The 17,926-nt window shown below is 41.2% G+C and overlaps 1 protein-coding gene across 1 annotated transcript; it reads right to left on the bottom strand.

Moving 5' to 3' along the window:
• Positions 1–1,536: 1,536 nt before the first annotated feature.
• LOC149088210 (uncharacterized) lies at positions 1,537–17,845 on the bottom strand. Its single transcript, XM_089245559.1, has 9 exons — positions 17,708–17,845; positions 16,443–16,600; positions 15,289–15,492; positions 14,042–14,252; positions 12,579–12,813; positions 11,716–11,839; positions 9,700–9,870; positions 9,570–9,585; positions 1,537–2,072 (listed from the first exon to the last, which is right to left on the bottom strand). Exons 2-9 carry the CDS (start codon positions 16,554–16,556, stop codon positions 1,573–1,575), a joined length of 1,575 nt encoding a protein of 524 aa, XP_089101685.1. The 5' UTR covers positions 16,557–16,600; positions 17,708–17,845; the 3' UTR covers positions 1,537–1,572.
• Between the last annotated feature and the right edge of the window lie 81 nt (positions 17,846–17,926).

Below are 17,926 nucleotides of genomic sequence, written 5' to 3'. Positions count from 1 at the left end.
TCTAGTGGTGTTTCACTTACTTTTATTATTTTATAATATTGCATCGATCTTTACCTGTAATGATGAATTCGTATATGCAAGTGAGAGGGAGTTCGAGAGAAGATAAACTTGAAGCCGATCTGTTTTGTCTGTGTGTGGAAGACAATCTGTAAAGCTGTTGGAATCCGCCGCTCTACTTGACGGCCAAACATGCAAAAACCTGTTTTCCATTAAAACTGTCCCACGCTGTGGGCTAAAAACGGTTTAGAATGGTTCAGCTCAGCGGGTCCAGGCCTGTCTTCATTTGTATAGTGCATGGTCAAGCTCGCAGAACTTGTATCGTAAAGAATATTTCATTGTAAGAGCTCTGCTTCGAAGAAAATGAGGATGGGATCTAGGGTTTCTAGACGTCCTTATATACACAGCGCCACAAGGGCTTATGTAGGTTGGGATTGTATTGAATATTCGTGAATTATTAAGGGACTTGGTGACCTTGGAACATTGCTTTAGAAGGTGGGGGACTCGTGGCCTGAGTCCTCTAGGTTCCAGTGCTACTGAGGTGCTGTATTTAATGAACTTTGAATTAAAATATAAAAAATCAAATTTTTGAAATTATTTTTTATTGTACTATGATTATGTTGTCTTGGGGGGCCTCCCATCATGGTAAAGATGAACATCGATCACTACTGATGAGCTTTAAACCAGTGTTGGCATGTCTGTCTATATAATGATGATTATTTATTTCTAGTGTACAGTAATCATGAAATTTTCTACTATAAATTCAAATTAACAAAAATACATACATGTTTTTCAAACAAAAATGAGTGCGGAAAATTTTCTTTTAATGTCTGATAAGAAGGAATTTTGTAATTCACACATTTTGCACTGCACTTTTGAAAGTGGTCTCGAAAGAGCGTGATTCTTGAAAACCTTTCATAATTTGCTGTGCAATGTTGAGGAGAGTTGGCAGACTCCTTGAATGTGAAAGAAATTAATTATCTTTGGTGCCGTTTCGGCAAAAATTGTTTTTGTTTCTAAGTCATTTGTCATTTTTCTTGATAGGGTACTGAAATAGTGCTATGATTTTTTTTTATTTAAATTTTTTAAAAATAAAAGAAATTTGAGGGATTTTTAATATTATGCTATGATTATGTTGTCTGGGGGGGGGGGGGGGTGTTATTGCATTTGACTCCTAATTTTTCGAATTTGAGTGGGAAACCCTGTATATAGTTGCAAGCAGTGGACATTTCATAAAATGACCAACGTAAGATTTAAAAATGATATCGATTGAAACTAACTTTTTTTACTTACTCAGCCCAAAAAGAATGATTTGAATACAGAAAACATGGGTTTTTTTTTTTCATTACAGCTTAATGTAATCAGTATAATTGACTGGATACCAAGCGGAGAGAGAAATTTTGGGAAAGTTATTCATATGCTCTTGCGGCGGGGTGGGGTCCAGACAATTGGCAATGCGCTGAGTCTGGTGACAGAGTTCTGCCATTTATTCCATACTCTCATATATAAGGATTGTTTCAAAAAGTTTGAGTTATCATATCTGAATGTTCACCGTGTGAACAATTAGTCATTTTATTAAAGTGAACATACAACACAAGGAAACGGTTTTCCCTTCAGAGTGCCTGATGACATTTGAGTGGGTATTAGAGAATATTGTGAAGACAAAGTCTCGCTTGAATCCCGTGTGGAATCAAGGCAGACAAAATCCGTGTCCTCCATTTTAGCGCTTCCGCCATACAGTAAGCCACTGTATATGAAATTCCAATCTTTCGGACATTTCGAAACACCTGTAAATGTCCTTGCTGAACCTTTCGAGGGTAGTCGGCACGTGCAACATAATAGCTCATTATACTTTCCACCATTCGAGTACGATATCGACGTCAGATGCACGAAGGATTGCGTTTTTGTGGGAATCACGGATTCGGTCTTGTCCTGAAAGCATATGAAATTGGATCCTCCACCGAAATCTGACGGACCTTTAGCATATCCGGATGAAACTGTTTCTGATCCGTTCGTGCAATTTCGCACACCCCAGTGAGTGTACATCGCTCCAGTGCCTCTGAATCGGTTCCATTCTGTTAGAGTAAAACACAAATTTTAGTGATTATCATAATATACAAGGTGAACTTCACCTAATGTGCCAAACGGAAGAGGATGACGAGCCCAAAAGCAGCATAAAACACCATAGCACATCTCTAAACAGTTTTTCCAGTTATAGTGGATAAAATAAAAATGCGTCAAATCTGAAGAAAACTCAAATCTGTGAAATTTCTGAGAGATCTACCCGCAAACTAAGCACATATTTGAGAACAGAAAAAATCCTATAAGGTGATATAATTTTCATCAGAATATCTGGATTTAACTGTGAGCTATAATCGATGAAAGATTGGCGAAGTGAAAAATCGAATTGCCGCCGAAACCTGTAACAGCCAATTCCGCACACACTCATCTATCTACAATCTGTCAAATTTAGCAAAAACTTGTCCGTTCTGCACCAGATTTCGAAAGAGCCTACGATGAACCATATCGGTGTTTTAGTTCAGGAGAAATTCAGCCTTTTGTTTATAATTACATCGCTGTAATCATCGTTAGTAGAAGTAGACATTTATTAGATTTTGTTGACAATTTGATTTTGCACTTGACCAATGTCTTGGTGCTTCTTATTATTCAGTGTTGTATTATAAACAAAAGGCTAAATTTATACTGAACTACAACCAGGGCCGTAACTAAGATTTTTGCTGCCCCCCACAACTTCAAAATTCTATAATTTTATAACACGGTGTTCTTTGTTCCTACCTAAAACTGCCGCCCGGGGCAGTTGTCCCTCCAAAACTTCCCCCCCCCCCCATAGTTAAGGCCCTGACAGCAACAGCGATATGGCTTATTGTTGGGGGCCCCTTTCGAAAGCTGGTGGAATGGTCGTTTCTGGTAAATTTGACTGATTGTAGCTAGAAGGGTGTTCTTGTGGAATCGGCAATTTTACAGATTTTGGCGACAATTTTAGAATTTTCATTCCGCCAATCTTTCAGCGCTTGTGGCTTGCTGTTAAATCTATATATTCAGGTGGAAATGGTGTCACCTTATGCGATTTTTTGCTGTTCTTTCTGAATATGCGCTCATTTTGTGCGTAGGTCTTTCAGGTCCTACACAAATTTAGTTCTTTTTTCTTTTTTTTTTCAGATTTGACACATTTTCCTTCCATAATCCACCATAACGGTTATAGGTAGGATAGGGTCGCTCTACATTGTTTCATATTCAACTTGGGCTCGTCTATCGCCCCCCTTTTGTTTGGAAGAATAGGTCAAATTCACCGTGTATTACCCAATATGCAGGGGGGGGGGGGGTCCGGAGAAGGGCAATATTAAAATTTTAATATTTTAAAGTTTTGGGTCACAAAAAATTAATTTTTTCTCCGTGTTTTGACAGCCTGTAAAATTTAAATTACTAAGTTTTACGAAATCATGTAACTACCGATTTAAACGGAAGACAGTGTAATAGTCGTTCCGCTGTTATTGGCTGTCAGACGCTAGTTAATGGTAATTGCTTGCATAACATGCATGAGCACCAAGCGTGGACTCAGAGGGGGCCCATCACCCCTCCCAAGAGCCGAATAATATGGGTAACATTTATCTGTCCCGTAAAATACGGGATGATCGATGCACCTACATAATGAGTCACTTCTGCAACACATCGCCTCTGATCGACTTGTCTCCGCTCCATTCGCAGCTGAAGATGCCTGGCTCTGCTTCATTCGAATCTGAAGATGTCTGCCTTCGCTCCATTTGCAGCCGAAGATACCTGTCTCCGTTCTATTTGCAGCTGAAGATATCTGCCTCGGCTTCACCCGCAGCTGAAAATGCCTGCCGCCGCTTCATTCGTAGCTTAAGATATGTACCTAGGCTCATTTGCAGCTGAAGATGCCTGCCTCCGCTCCATTTGAATCTGAAGATATCTGCCTTCACTCAGGGTCGGTCCTAGAAATTCTGCCACCTGAGGCGAATAATATTTTGCCGTCCTTAAGATACGACTGTCTGAAAAGAGTTTTCTTTCTCCACCTCTATTACCTTAATTTAATGGTTCCCAAATTGTTGGTCACGACCCCTTGAGGGGGGGGGATGATAACGTTGGTGATTTAAGATGTCACGGGAGAATTTCCTAACTAACAACGTCCAGATGAACGTAAATATATGAAATCAATATAATAACACTTCCTTGAAGTGGGAAGGTGGTCCCATAGTGTGGACGCACCTATTTAAATTTTTTTCTATGGTTTTGGAAGAATATCTGCCCTTTAAAGGGTTAATTGAGCTCTATTTAGCACATATATATCATACAACGCCTTAAAATTCACTAAAAATAATTTGAAGAAAAATGTTATTCAATCAAGTAGCACAAATATGTTTTTGCGCACTTTTATGAGAAAACATGAAAATTAATAAATTAATATATTTATTCTGAATCCAAAAAAAGACAATGTATTTATTGGAAATTCAAGAATTGGGTATATAACATATATCTCTCTCCGGATATATATGCGTATATATCTCTCTCCTCATTCCTAGTTTTTAAAATCGTTCTCTGCGTTATGATGTTGTTACACGCTATGTTGCGTAGCATAAGGATCCATAAAGATAAGCTTTCCCTACCTCTTAATTTATACGTTGTTCCGAAATTTTCTAGCGAAGTAACATCCTTGAGTTCACAGGTTTGTGACCAGAGGTGTACGCAGGAGAGAACATGGGGGGGGGGGGTCGCATGCCCTACCCAAGACGATCAAAGGTTAAAAATATTTTCAAATTAAAATATCGAAAGAAATAACTTTATATAGTGTTTGTTATGTTTATCAATTTCTGTTAATTTAAAATGCTTTTTGAAGGTTAGAAGAGCTCAAAATTTCTCTGGGAGAACTTCCTTGTGCTCCCTAAACCCAATGTGCACCCTCTAAAGGTCGATCTTGCGTACGCCAATGCTCGTGGAAAGGGTGCTGGGTATTGTTTATGGGAAATGCGGTAAGTCTTATCATGGTGCAACCTGGTAACGCAAACTCTAAAACAAATCATTATACTGCTTGGTCATTGTTTGGAGCAGCATAAGGAATAAAAACTCCAATCCGAAGGTACATATGCAGCCTCGAATGGTTGGTAGGACATGCCGCAGCAAATCCGTCTGAAAAATATGTTTTCGGTGAAGTGCTGTGCAGTGTTCACTCTCTAAAACACATACCGCCTTTACTATTGCGATTCGACCACGCATTCTATGACCAAAATGTTTGTTTAGGTGTCTTATATCACCTCTTAAATTTTGTCCCATGAATTTAGAATCACCCTGTATTACAAGGACGTAGTGAGGAGGGGGGGGGGGCTTTTGGTGGTCTCCTACTACTACTAAACCACACGAACGTCCATATTCCTTTGCGTAACTTCGGGGAGGGATCTGCCATCCCCGCGAAATGTGAGAAAAATGACTGAGGAAAGGGGGCAGGGCCGTCATTTCAACTTTTTCCAGGAGGGGGGGGGGGGCAAAGCACATGTACTCAATGCATGTACATATATATTTGTGTGTATATATATATATACACACACACACACACCATTTTTAGTGTATTTTCAAACGCCAGGGGAGGGCCGCTGCCCCCACTCCCAAATGACGGGCCTGGAAAGGGGGCAAAAGATGGCTAAATCTATATTTATACCAGGCAAAGTTTCTAATTTTTGTGATAACAAATCTATATTGTTCTATAACTTTGGTCCCCCCCCCCCCCCCCCGGAATGCAAGTGCTGCCTCCTCCGAACGAAATTTCTGGCTACGCGCCTGCTATATTACGTGAGAAACATCAATGAACCCCTTCCGCCACTTATCAAATAAAAACATATATATATATATATATATATATAATATTTATTAAATTATCAGGATTGCCTCAAAAGTTTAACAGTTGGAATTTATGCGTGGTAAAGTAACCTTAGTAAAAATCGCAAAGTGTATTCATGTTAGGTTGTAATTAAAAACTAAAACAATACTATACCGCTTTTTCCATGCAATACATTAATCAAAATCCACTCGTTAATTTCATTCGAAGGGATTTGTGACAGTTTTATCTGATAGGTGGCAGGAGGGATTCTTCTTCATTGGTGTCTTTCTCACATGTAATATAGTTATTGTGTGTGTGTGTGATTAGCTTTCAATATTTCCTAGTAGGCATTTTTTTTTTAAGTAAGCGAGTTATTTTCCGGATATTATGCTGAGGTGAACTCGGAAAGAAAATTGTTGGGCTGAGAAAAAAGTCATCTATATATATTTTTTTTTGCTGATGAAATTTCATTATTACCCGTTTATTGGCTATAGGCAAAAGTGCCTATGAAATATAATAAAAATAGGCCTATGAGTTTATAAAATATGGACGTGTAGAGTCTGAGAATGCCTCCGTGTACACAGGTTTTTTTGCTGCTCAGAAAGAAAAGAATCCCGATATCGTATGAAGTAGCATATTATTTTATCATTCCGCACAGATATCGAAATTCTATGGACAAAGAAACAGGTCTGTGCGGGTGAAATAAAAGGCAATGTGCTCCTATCTCAAAAAAAAAAAAAAAAAAAAAAAAAAAAAAAATAATATATATATATATATATATATATATATGTATATATATAGCGGTTCTAATCCGCCGGTGGGTACACAAAGCGAGCACTTCCTTTCTTTCCTTTGTGTTCGTTGAAAAAAAAAAACCTATTCTAAGTGGGTTCCGTGTGTGTGTGAAAACAGCTCAAGAATCATTCACAACACCGTACAAATTACTGAACAACCAATTGCAAATACTTAAATTGCATGATCCGTGCGCTAATGTATACGCACCTCAAGAATAGCATTTTTCCTTTTTACTGCGAGCATCTCGGTGCTCATCCTCCCCCCCCCCCCCATCCTGGAGCTAGGCGCTCCCCCAAGACTGAGATCTGTGGTGGGTCCCCTTCTATAGTGAATTTATAGTGTAAAAAAAAAAACCCGAGGTTTATCAAGGGCCCCGTGCTAGAGCCCTGACAGCTCTACCATTGTAAGGATCATAGTGCTCGCTTAAACCATTGGAGGCAGGTGCTTGATTTAATACTCAGGAGATATTCACCAACAACTCAGATGAACACCCTATGGTTCAATGATTATCATCATGATTATTTCAGTTAAAGCCATATTTCATGGTTCTTGTAAGGGTGTTTCTTCTGGTGATGGCTATAATCAAAGCTCTCGCTCCGTGAATATGCCTCTCAATAGTCAAACAGGGCTCATACCTCGTGAATCTCAACCACGAGTTCAACTGGGCTCGGCACGAAGACTAATTGCCCCACATCCGGCAGTAGGGCGGTAGGCTAAGGTCTTTAGTGGGCCCCAGGTCAGACTCTTCATGTCCCCCCCCCCAACCCCTCTAATTTGAATTTATAGTATGAAGAACAAAAATAAAATCGCATTTGATGATAATTATCTCGGGCCCCCGGACAGGAGCCCTGCCAGACACACTTCCTTTGTGGGGGCCCATGCAGGGACCTCAGTTGATTAGGAGCTTCCACGACAACACATTCTGGGACAATGATTTATGGCAATAAATACGTAAATCCAAAGGTGCTGTTCGGCCCTCTTTCATTTTGCCCTGGGGCTGTGATGTTGTTGGGACAGCAGTAGGGACACACTTTTTTTTTGGATTAAATATTCAAAAATTTCTTTGAGTTCTGTAGAACAGCCTCATTATCATCAAGATTTCCTCGGACCAGCCTTATAACTATCAAGGGTTCCGCCAAAAACTTTACCGTGGTATAGAGAATAGATACAGTTATACAGAAATTGGCAGTCTCCGAACATTTCGGAGCCAAAATAGCAGCACACTAGAGATACTTTTATTATGGTGTTGGCTGAAAGAGGCATTTATCGGAAGATGAGCAAAAAATCCAAATTTATACTGGGGGATTCAACTAAAGAAAGGAAACTCGATTGGAAAAATGTTGATGAAGAGCGAAAAGATCCTTAACAAAAAAGAGAAGGAGCCTAATTTTTTTTTCAGGAACCAGCTTCTCTAGAGATAAGTGACACATTTTGGAAGTGTGGCGTGTCGACATGAATTAAGTATTGAATAGTAAAGAGTGTTATGTGTGTTGAATAGCATTTTGCCTGTGCTTATTTATCCACTCGCACTTTCCCTTCAAAATTGTTGCAATGAATAAAAATTTCCAAGAGTGAAAAAAAAGCATCGTCATAATAAATATGTCACTAAAAATGTGGCCCCTGTAATCATGCCACCCTAGGCGGCCGCCTCGTCGCCTCATGACTGGAGCCGGCCCTGCCTTCACTCCATACGCAGCCGAAGATATCTGCCTCCGTTCTATTCGCAATTGGAGTTTTCTGCCCGGGTTTCATTCGTAGCTCAAGATGTCTGCTTTGGCTTCATCCGTGGCTTAAGATATGTACCTCGGCTCATTCGCAGCTGAAGATGCCTGGCTCTGCTCCATTCGTAACTGAAGATGTCTTTGCTCCATTCGAATCTGAGGACGCCTGCCTCAGCTCCATTCGCAACTGAAGATGTCTTTGTTCCATTCGCAACTGAAGATGTCTTTGCTCCATTCGAATCTGAAGATGTCTTTGCTCCATTCGAATCTGAAGGTGTCTGCTCCATTCGAATCTGAAGATGTCTTTGCTCCATTCGAATCTGAAGATGTCTTTGCTCCATTCGAATCTGAAGATGTCTTTGCTCCATTCGAATCTGAAGATGTCTTTGCTCCATTCGAATCTGAAGATGTCTTTACTCCATTCGAATCTGAAGATGTCTGCCTTCGTTTCATTCGCATCCGAAGATGCCTGCGTCCGCTTTATTCGTTGTTGAGGATGTCTGCCTTCGTTTCATTCGCACCCGAAGATGTCTGCGTCCGCTTTATTCGTTGTTGAGGATGACTGCCTTCGTTACTTTGGCGCGGATCCAGAGGAGGGAGGGGTGATGGGAACGACTACTCCTTCCTAGAACCGAATAATATGGGAAAGTTCATCTATCCCGTAAAATACGGGACGATCAAACGAGCTCGTCCTATCATCACATCGTCCTGGATCCACGCCTGATTAGCACAAACATGCAGCTTCACTTATCTTAACAAAAACGTCGGCTGTACGAAAAAAAAACCCCCCAGCTCACACTATGCGAGTATGGATTTATTGAAAGACGGTACAGCGTCGTCTATGAATGAAAATTATATCTAAACTCGTGAATTTTGTACAGGCTGTCTGACAAACATGGAGCAATAATGAATTGTCATTCGTTAAAAAAAACCGTTCCTAAAATATTCCATTTCAAAGTTGAGATGCCTTTTTTCAGAGTAAGTGAGCTGTGCCGGAAGTGTGTATCTGGTGTTGTGTTTGAACACAGTGCTGCCATCCCCTTTTCTAATTGTGGGTGAAAGGTAATGATTGAATGCTGTAGGGAGTCTGTTGCTCTCTGTGTTCAGACTACACAAAGCTTATTGACACTCTGCGATTAGAACGAAAGTAAATTTGCGAGAGTAGAAAAAAATAATAATTGAATAATATATAATCAATGACTTACCTCCTTGATCATGGGACTGAAACATGAGAAATGAATAAGGATTAAAATGTGGTTCTTCTGGGCTATATACTCTCTTATTATTTACGAATATTAAGTTTTTAGCGGTATAAGAGGGGAAATATATACGTACTATACTTTCTCTCAGTCTCCGGTATCTGTTGTAGAAGTGTCCCGGAACGCCGTCACCGTACGCTTGGAGGGCGGGTTGTAGCTGATCCGTTCTTCCAGTCATGTCCAGGCCACCGATCACTCCGTGAAATTTAGTGAGTACTGTCGACACTTCATCATAAAATGCTCCAACCTAAAATTTCACGAGAAAGAATGTTATAATGTCCCATAATAACTGTTTTTGGACACTGTATTCGTGACAACGTGACCGAGAATTAGAAACAAAAACATATATATTGGTCTCACTTACTATGAAAATAAGCAAAATTGGGATTGGAAATGAATCAAATTTAGAATTTGGAATTTTTTTTTGTTATCTAATGGCTTTCAAACCACAGGCTGGGATATATACAGGGTGTCCGATAAATTTGTTAATAGTTAAATTTATAAAAATTGAAGGTATTGGTATTTTGAAAGCGGATTGCGGGAAAGTTATTCTCACGAAGGGGGAATTTTTCTTTTTGGTACAGAGAAGAAAACAGGTTCGTATTTTGTGTCTATAGAGGGCCCTGCATGAAATTAAATCCACGGTGATTGGACCTGAAACTTTCTGGAATCTCTTCTGTGTCCGAAACGCTCGTGCATCTGCAGCCGCCGATTAGTGGCTGAGGTAAAACAGCTTCAGGAGTAGTACTTTATCCACCAATGTCAACGGGTTTACGGAAAATTCACCGCTAGGAAAATTCATCGACCAGCAATTCACCGCTAGAAAAATTCACCGCCAGGAAAATTCATCGACAACAGTTCGTCATGAAGCTACCGAGTCAGCGAGCCAGTAAGCGAGAGAAATATTGAGTGACAGAGCGAGTGATCGAAGGAAATAGTGAGTCACAGGGAGCGAGCGAGTGGGTGTGGGTGAGCGGTCGAGTGGGAGGGCGAGTGAGCGAGCGAAATAGTGAGGGAATGAGTGAACGAGGAACCCTTTAATTATAAATATGTTAAATAATAAGAAGCTGAGGCTATCTTTTACCAGTTTTGCTGATGGAGAAAAAAATTAAACTTATCTTTTATAGAGAGGCAAACCTCGTTAGTGCGTCACCCGGTTAACACGTCACTCCGCTTACCGGGTCACTTTTTGGAACTCCCAACTGGAATTGGCACAGCTATGGCTTACTCCGCTTAACGAGTCACTCCGCTTACTAAGTCATATTTTTGCGCTCCCAAGAGTGACTCATTAACGAGGTTTAACTGTATTCCTTTTATTCCATTAATTTTTTTCCAGCGTCAGTAGTAGGACATGGGTCTGACTCATATTCCCGACAGGTTCGAACTGAAGATTTTAGAATTTTAGTTGCATGGCGGTGAAATGTTGTCGGTGAATTTTCCTAGCAGTGAATTATGGCGGTGAATTGTCAGTGAATTGTTGGCGGTGAATTTTCCGGCAGTGAATTGTTTGCGGTGAATTTTCCGGCAGTGAATTGTTGGCGGTGAATTTTCCAGAAACGATGTCAACGTTATGCGAGCACCAGTAACAGGGAAATTAAAAAATGAGCTAATCCTATACCCTGCAATTTTATAGGTCTCTGATTTGCATATAATTATTTATTTGCTTTTGTGCAGCACCTTCTGTTGACAAAAATTTGAACTAAAATATTTTATACTGTATTAGCAAAAAAAAAAAAAAAAAAAAAAAAAAATAGAATGACTTCTTTTGCAAATCGCATACACATACAATGATACCTTCTTCCATAACGGACACTTTTTTTGAATTACGTCGACGGGCCTCAATGTATTTTACTATCTATCTATTAAAGGGCACTCCTCGATAGTGAACAAAATTTTCGGTCCCAACAGTGTTCGTTATCGAGAGGTTCCGTTGTATACCAATTCCTTCAATTTTTATGAATTATTAACCTATTAATGAATTTATGGGACACCCTGTATGTTTCAGTCGTTGCCAATGGTGAGATGCTCGTGGCTCATATATGTCCCATTAGTTAGTCAAAGGGTTAAAGAGTGAAGGAAGAAGAAAACTTACCTGATTTTCTTGGGCGTCGGTCAGGGGCTGCGTAAGCACTTTCATCCATTCAACAACAGCAGTTTTAGTATTGAGCACGTCGTCGAACTTCTGCTCGAATGTATCCAAATATGCTTCCAAAACTCTACAATTATAAATATGTACGTTCAATATATTGTTTCGGATAATGTCTCTCACAAGCACTGGAGATGGCAAAGAACGAAGCAATTTGAAGGACAGCACAGATTTATTTCACAGAACAGCTACGTACACACGTATTCACAAGCAGAGATTTGCTTATACACGTTAAACAGAGAGCCCTGAAAGTTGGCTTCTCATTCTATGAGACACACGAATTCTCTGTTAACTAACCACACCACGTGGTGGTGGTTCGTTTTGGCGGCGTTTTTATGAGGGAAAGAAAAGCCATTCTCGCGAAAAGCCATTCCTCTTCTTTCTACAAATGAATTTCTCTTTGCGCTATGACGTCGCCAAATCATTGAAGTTGTCGCCAAAATCGCCAAGTTTGTCGTCAATTTGGCGATATTTATAAAGAAATGCGTTATAGTTTTCATTTTTACATACGATAATGACTATGTACAGGTAATGACATAATAAATAATAAATAAGAACTATTTACACCAGTGTTTCCCAAAGTTGGTAATATCGCCCGCGGACGAGTGATGGAAGGCTCCGGGGGCGGTCGGTCAAAGCTTAAGGTTTAACACAGGATCCTATGGGTTGATTCTCTCGTGAGTTGGGGGGGATGAGAAGAAAAGTGTGGGAAATTATGATTTATACAATTTTGGTAACAATATAAAATAGCAACCGAGAGGTTTTCAGATAACTGATAACTAAGTAGAAAAGATACGTGCGTACACTACCTATTCTGAATGTACTTTTGCCTCGAGGAATCCAAATATTCCAGGGGCCAGAGCTCCATCCTAATCGGGACACCTTTACCTTGGTTGTAAGACTTCATGTCTTCGGGGAAACGATCCAGCATCGCTTGAAGTTCCGTGATGTTATGTGGTATCTTCGACAGCGGCACCGTGCTATGCACTTTGATCTGCATCGAGTCTACTGACTTGGATACGTCCGACATGTAACCACCTTCCACTGAAAAGAATGATTTTTTTAATTGATGTCGAATAATCACCAAAACTTGAAGCATTTCTCTCGCCGTATGTGCAACAACATACACAGGGAAAGATAGAAGAATGCGGGATCTATTTTTGGCGCCGCTCGAGAAAAAAAAAATCTCTTCCCGTGCGACACCTATTTTCGTCATCTCTCGAGAAGGAATATCTTCCGATGCTAGACCTACTTTTGGCGCCACTCGAGAAAAAAAAAAAATCTCCACCAGTGTTGGACCTATTTTTGTCACCCCTCGAGAAAAAAATCTCTTCCTACGCGGGACCCAGTTTTGATAACGCTCGAGAAAAAAATCTCTACCTGTGCGGGACCTATTTTTGGTGCCGCTCGAGAATAAATCTCTACCCATGTGGGATCTATTTTTTGTCATCCCTCGAGAACAAATCCCTGCCCGATTTTCTTATTGACCTTACAATGGATCCACGTATAACCTCATATATTATTTATTTAACCGTGAAATGGACCTCGTAAACATCCTTATATTGTCAGAGTAACATTGGTTTATAATGTTCTGCTGTGGTGGTGCCATGAGTTTATGGGGAATTTCACCGCGACGTTTCATACCAGACATTTCGCCCCGGCACGTTTCGTTCGATACATTTCACCCTTGGTAATTTCGCCCCTGACATTTCGCCTGCCCTGATTGTATGAGTGATTACGTGAGTGGGTAATATGAGTGAATGATCGTAAAACTCAACGAGTGACGATATGAGTGAATGACCGTAAGACTGACTAAATGAGTGGGTGAGTGACAGTACGAGAGCCCAAATGAGTGGGTGAGTGACAGTATGAGAGCCCAAATGAGTGGGTGAGTGACCTTGATCAGTCATACGGTAAATCATTTGACCACTCATATCGTCATTCGGTCACTAATAAGGTCTCTCACAAACGCACTTGGTCTCTCATACTGTCACTCACTTGATCATTCATATGGTCATTCACTCAATCATGCAGTTACTCATACGATCCCTCATTTGGTCACACATATGACCACTTACTTGATCACTCATTCAGCCAGTCTATCATACGGCCAGGGCAGGCGGAATATTGAAGACGAGACGTTTGGGGGGGGGGGGCCGAAATTTCCGGATCCCGCTGCCACCTGTTAATAATCACTTGAGATTCCGATTTCTGTTTCGATAAGTATTACGTAAATTTGTTAACTACTGTTAAAAAAAAATGATATTGTTACCTTCGAAGCCGAAGTCGATAGCTTGGACTCTGACTCCAGCTTCTACCGCGCCTTTGATGTCTAGCTTGTTCCTGGTGTTGTTGGAGATGAGACGTACCGAGGCTATGAGCTCACCGCCGTACGTGATGCTCTTCACGAAATGCGTACCGAGTCCACCCATCATTTTCCAATAATCCAATGGACTTGCATTATCCGGAAGAGTATGCGTTTCCTTGGGGGAAAAATTGTAATGTAAGATTGAATTGAAATGCGGTGATAAAAGGTACCGAATTTTTCATTGACGGTGTAACTCATACGTGCTCAACCCATGGCCAGCGGGACAAATGTGGCCCCTCGGAGTCATCTGATGTGTTACGCGACCTCAAACGTATTTTTTTTTTAAATGAACTAAGCGGCACATTATCAGATCACCGGAATGATCTGGTATCACCAAGTAACCGGAGGTGCTGTTCTACATCACTTGGTTATCGATACATTCTCGGATAACTTAAGTGACCTGGGTCACTGTTCCACATCACTCAAATGGTCCGAGGAACATCTTCGGATCATTTCAGTGACCCGCGGGACATTTCCAGATCACTTCAGTGATCCTCGGCACGTTTCCAGATCACTTTAGCAGCCTGCTACGCATTTACGGATCACTTAAGTGGCCCTTGGCACATATACATATTACTTAGCTGGCCCGCGACGCGTTTTTAAATCAGTGAAGAGACCCGCACTCTCTGAAAGGTTGAGCACCCTTGGTTTAATTCGTACATGCTCAACCTATTAACTTCGGGCCAAATGTGTCCCCATCTGAGTGTTGAGGAGTCATCTGATGTTGCCCACGACAAATTACCAAACCACTCAAGTGGCCTACGAAAGATTATTATATTGAACGACGTTGACTGTGTTTGTGCAATGCGTCGAAATTCTACGTTGCTAGGTGTGCTTTGTGTGTGCGGGGGGCCCAGCTTGTATAACTCTATACAGCATACAGGCTCACCCTATGAACAGCGGGCCAAATGTGGCCCTCGGAGTGATGTGATGTGGCACACGACCCTAAACCTAAATTTAAAAATTAACAGAGTGTCATATTTAGAGATCACTCGAACGACCCGAGGTGCAGTTCCAAATCGCTTAAGTGGCCCGCGGAATATTTAAAGGTCGCTTTAGTGACCCGCGACACAGTTCGAGGTCACTCATGGTTCAAAAAATCGGGCGCAAGAAATCTTGAAATGAATTCCGGGAAATGATTGGTCAGTTACCGTTTGGAAAGTGGCTTTGACGAGGATCTCGACGGTGTTCTCCCTGTTGTAGACGTCGGAGAGATAAGCTCCAGCTACGCCACCCTTGACCGTCCCACTTTTGACGTTCAAGCTGACGGCACCGCTGACGTCCAGAAAGTTCCTCGCCTCCTCCGTGCTGTCGATGACTTTATAACGGGTTTCTGTCACGGGATTCTGGATCACCTAGGTGGGACATCAATAACAATGCCATACACAAAGTTGATAATTCGGAGGTGCACAACCTCCGGCCTGCGGGCCGCCAAGGGGAGTCTCATCCGGCACGCGAGAGTTATTCCGGTAGAAAAGTATCAATACACAAAACACTATAAATAGGCTTCTTAAAGATAACCACATTTACTTCATAAAAATTTGGAATATCAACATAAAAGTTGTCGAAGTTGCCAATTACAGCCGAAGAAAAAAATTTGTCAAAGGCAAGCAAAGTTGCCAGTTATAGCCAAAAAACTGTCAAAGGGTGGAAAAGCTGCCGATTACAGCCAAAAAGAAATTGTCAAAGGCAAATCATTTGCATCCAAAAAAATCCCTTATCAAATTAAGGGAAGTTGCCGATTACAGCCCAAAAAAAAAAAAAAATGTCAAAGACATGACAGTAACCTTGATTCTTGATCTCAAAAATTCAAGCAAGCCTAGCCTTGTTGAAAATAAGGGAGAAAACAGCACATATTTTTATCAAAAAGTCGTAAGAACAAAAATTACGGGAATGTCCCGTATTTCACGGGCGCCATGCATATACTGCATAGGCGGAGGTAGACTTGGAAGTCTGGGGGGGGGGGCAAGGTCATTATTGCTGGGGGGGGCACGATGATGATGATGTCAGATCACATATACATATATACATTAGATCAGTAGACTCCACCTTTGATGCTGGGGGGGGGGGCAATGCTCCCCACGCCCCCCGTATCTCCGCCCATGATATACTGAATAAGTTTCCGGGCCGCCAATGGCAGAATCACCTCATATCTGGCCCGCGGATTGAAAAGATTGTGCACCACTGTGATAAGTGCATTAAAATTCGGCAATCGGATGCACATGATACAAAAACATAATTACACTGATAACCATCAACACAATTATTTCTGGGATAACGAAATAATAGAATAACCGAGACTTACCGTGGGCGTTGATACTTGATTTTGCGGATAGATGTCGACGCCGACTTCCAGTTTATTCAGGTCGATTGTCCGTCCGAGAAGAAGCGGCATAATGTACATTATGGTCGTGGCCATCTCTCGCCCACCTTGAAAAGCTCTTTGTCACTTCTATATAAAGACTATAAAAAAATTTAGTCATGAAAAAGCTGGTTGTATCTGGTCCTTATTACGGTTTACGGAAAATTTTATCCTCTCCCCTTCCGACATTTCTCTTCTGACATATCGTCCCGGATATTTTGTCCGGAACGGGCCAAGTGAGTAGTGGGTGAGTGATCGTATGAATGACCGAGTGAGCTCCCTTGCCTTAGTGATCATTCATCTGCGTCTCTTTCGTTCTAATGATCATCCATGCACGTCCTCCTTGTCCAAGCGGTCATTCATCCTTGGCTGCCTCGTTCTGGGGATCATCCTGGCCCGTCACCCTTGCCTTGATAGTCGTTAGTTAGTATCTCCCCCGTTCTAATGATCATCCAAGCCCGTCACCGTTGTCCTGGTGGTCGTTAATACGTGGTTCCCTCGTCCTCGTGATCATTCATGCGCGTCACTCTTGCTCTAGCTGTATATCATCCGTGCCTGCCTCGTTCTAGCAATCCATGCACGTCATCCTCGCTGCAGTACAGCAACAGATGAATAGCCAAGTGGCCATTTATCTGTTTTTTCTCTGTTAGTCTAATGGTCATTTTTCCACGCGTCCTTGCAAGGCAAGTGATCATCATCAATGCGCATTACACTTGCCTTAGAGCGGTGGTTATTTATTCGTGACGCTCACGCTCTAGTGATCACCAATGCACGCCACTCTCGTAAATGTGGTGATTTATTTGTTGCGCGCTCAGTTAATTTAGTGATTATTTGCAAATCTCATTTCAACGAATCATCAATATATTATTTTAACTGGACAAATTTCGGAGACGCCTCCTGGGATCCCCCGACGAACAGTTTGAGAACCATCGGGTTTAGTTGTTCGTCAGTTTATACATCGCGTTACAATTCTAAAGTGACCACGCCGTATAATCATAACAATAGTAATTAAAACCCACCCGAAATCAAACGGCTCATTGATCTAAATTACAGAACACAGATGTTGAGAAAGACGTACTTGCCCAAACGAATTGGGTGAGGCGACGACGATGAGTAATTGTTATTACAGAGCAACGGACTTGATGATAATGATAACTTGTAAAAAAAAAAAAAAAATGGCCAAACTCTAAAACTTTCTAAAAGCTTACCTTAAGGAAGGGGGGGATATCAAAAAGACGCTTCGGCGACGCCCTTTTTTCCACCACCAAAAGGCGTTTTCCCAAATTCCTTTCTCAACTCGAAAAAGAAAGTACACATAAATTTCAGACAACACACATTATGATGATGATAATAATAAAAAATAACAATAAAATAGTCTCCTCGGGGCTATAATTTCTTCATTTTTTTGCCTTGGGAAAAACAGCATC

Source organism: Pholcus phalangioides, unplaced genomic scaffold (assembly GCF_987345545.1).
Source record: "Pholcus phalangioides strain wild (caught in Gottingen) unplaced genomic scaffold, Ppha-v1.0 ptg000003l_1, whole genome shotgun sequence".
NCBI lineage: Eukaryota > Metazoa > Arthropoda > Arachnida > Araneae > Pholcidae > Pholcus > Pholcus phalangioides.
Note: the sequence above shows the minus strand (reverse complement) of the source record. Positions and strands in the feature narration are given on the sequence as shown.

Coding starts and splice junctions, on each gene's coding strand:
- LOC149088210 (XM_089245559.1), bottom strand. CDS start 16,556: ATGGCCACGACCATAATGTACATTATGCCGCTTCTTCTCGGACGGACA. Junction 12,814..14,041: donor TATCGACTTCGGCTTCGAAG/GTAACAATATCA, acceptor CATTCTTTTCAG/TGGAAGGTGGTTACATGTCG. Junction 11,840..12,578: donor CAAAAGTACATTCAGAATAG/GTAGTGTACGCA, acceptor TTATAATTGTAG/AGTTTTGGAAGCATATTTGG.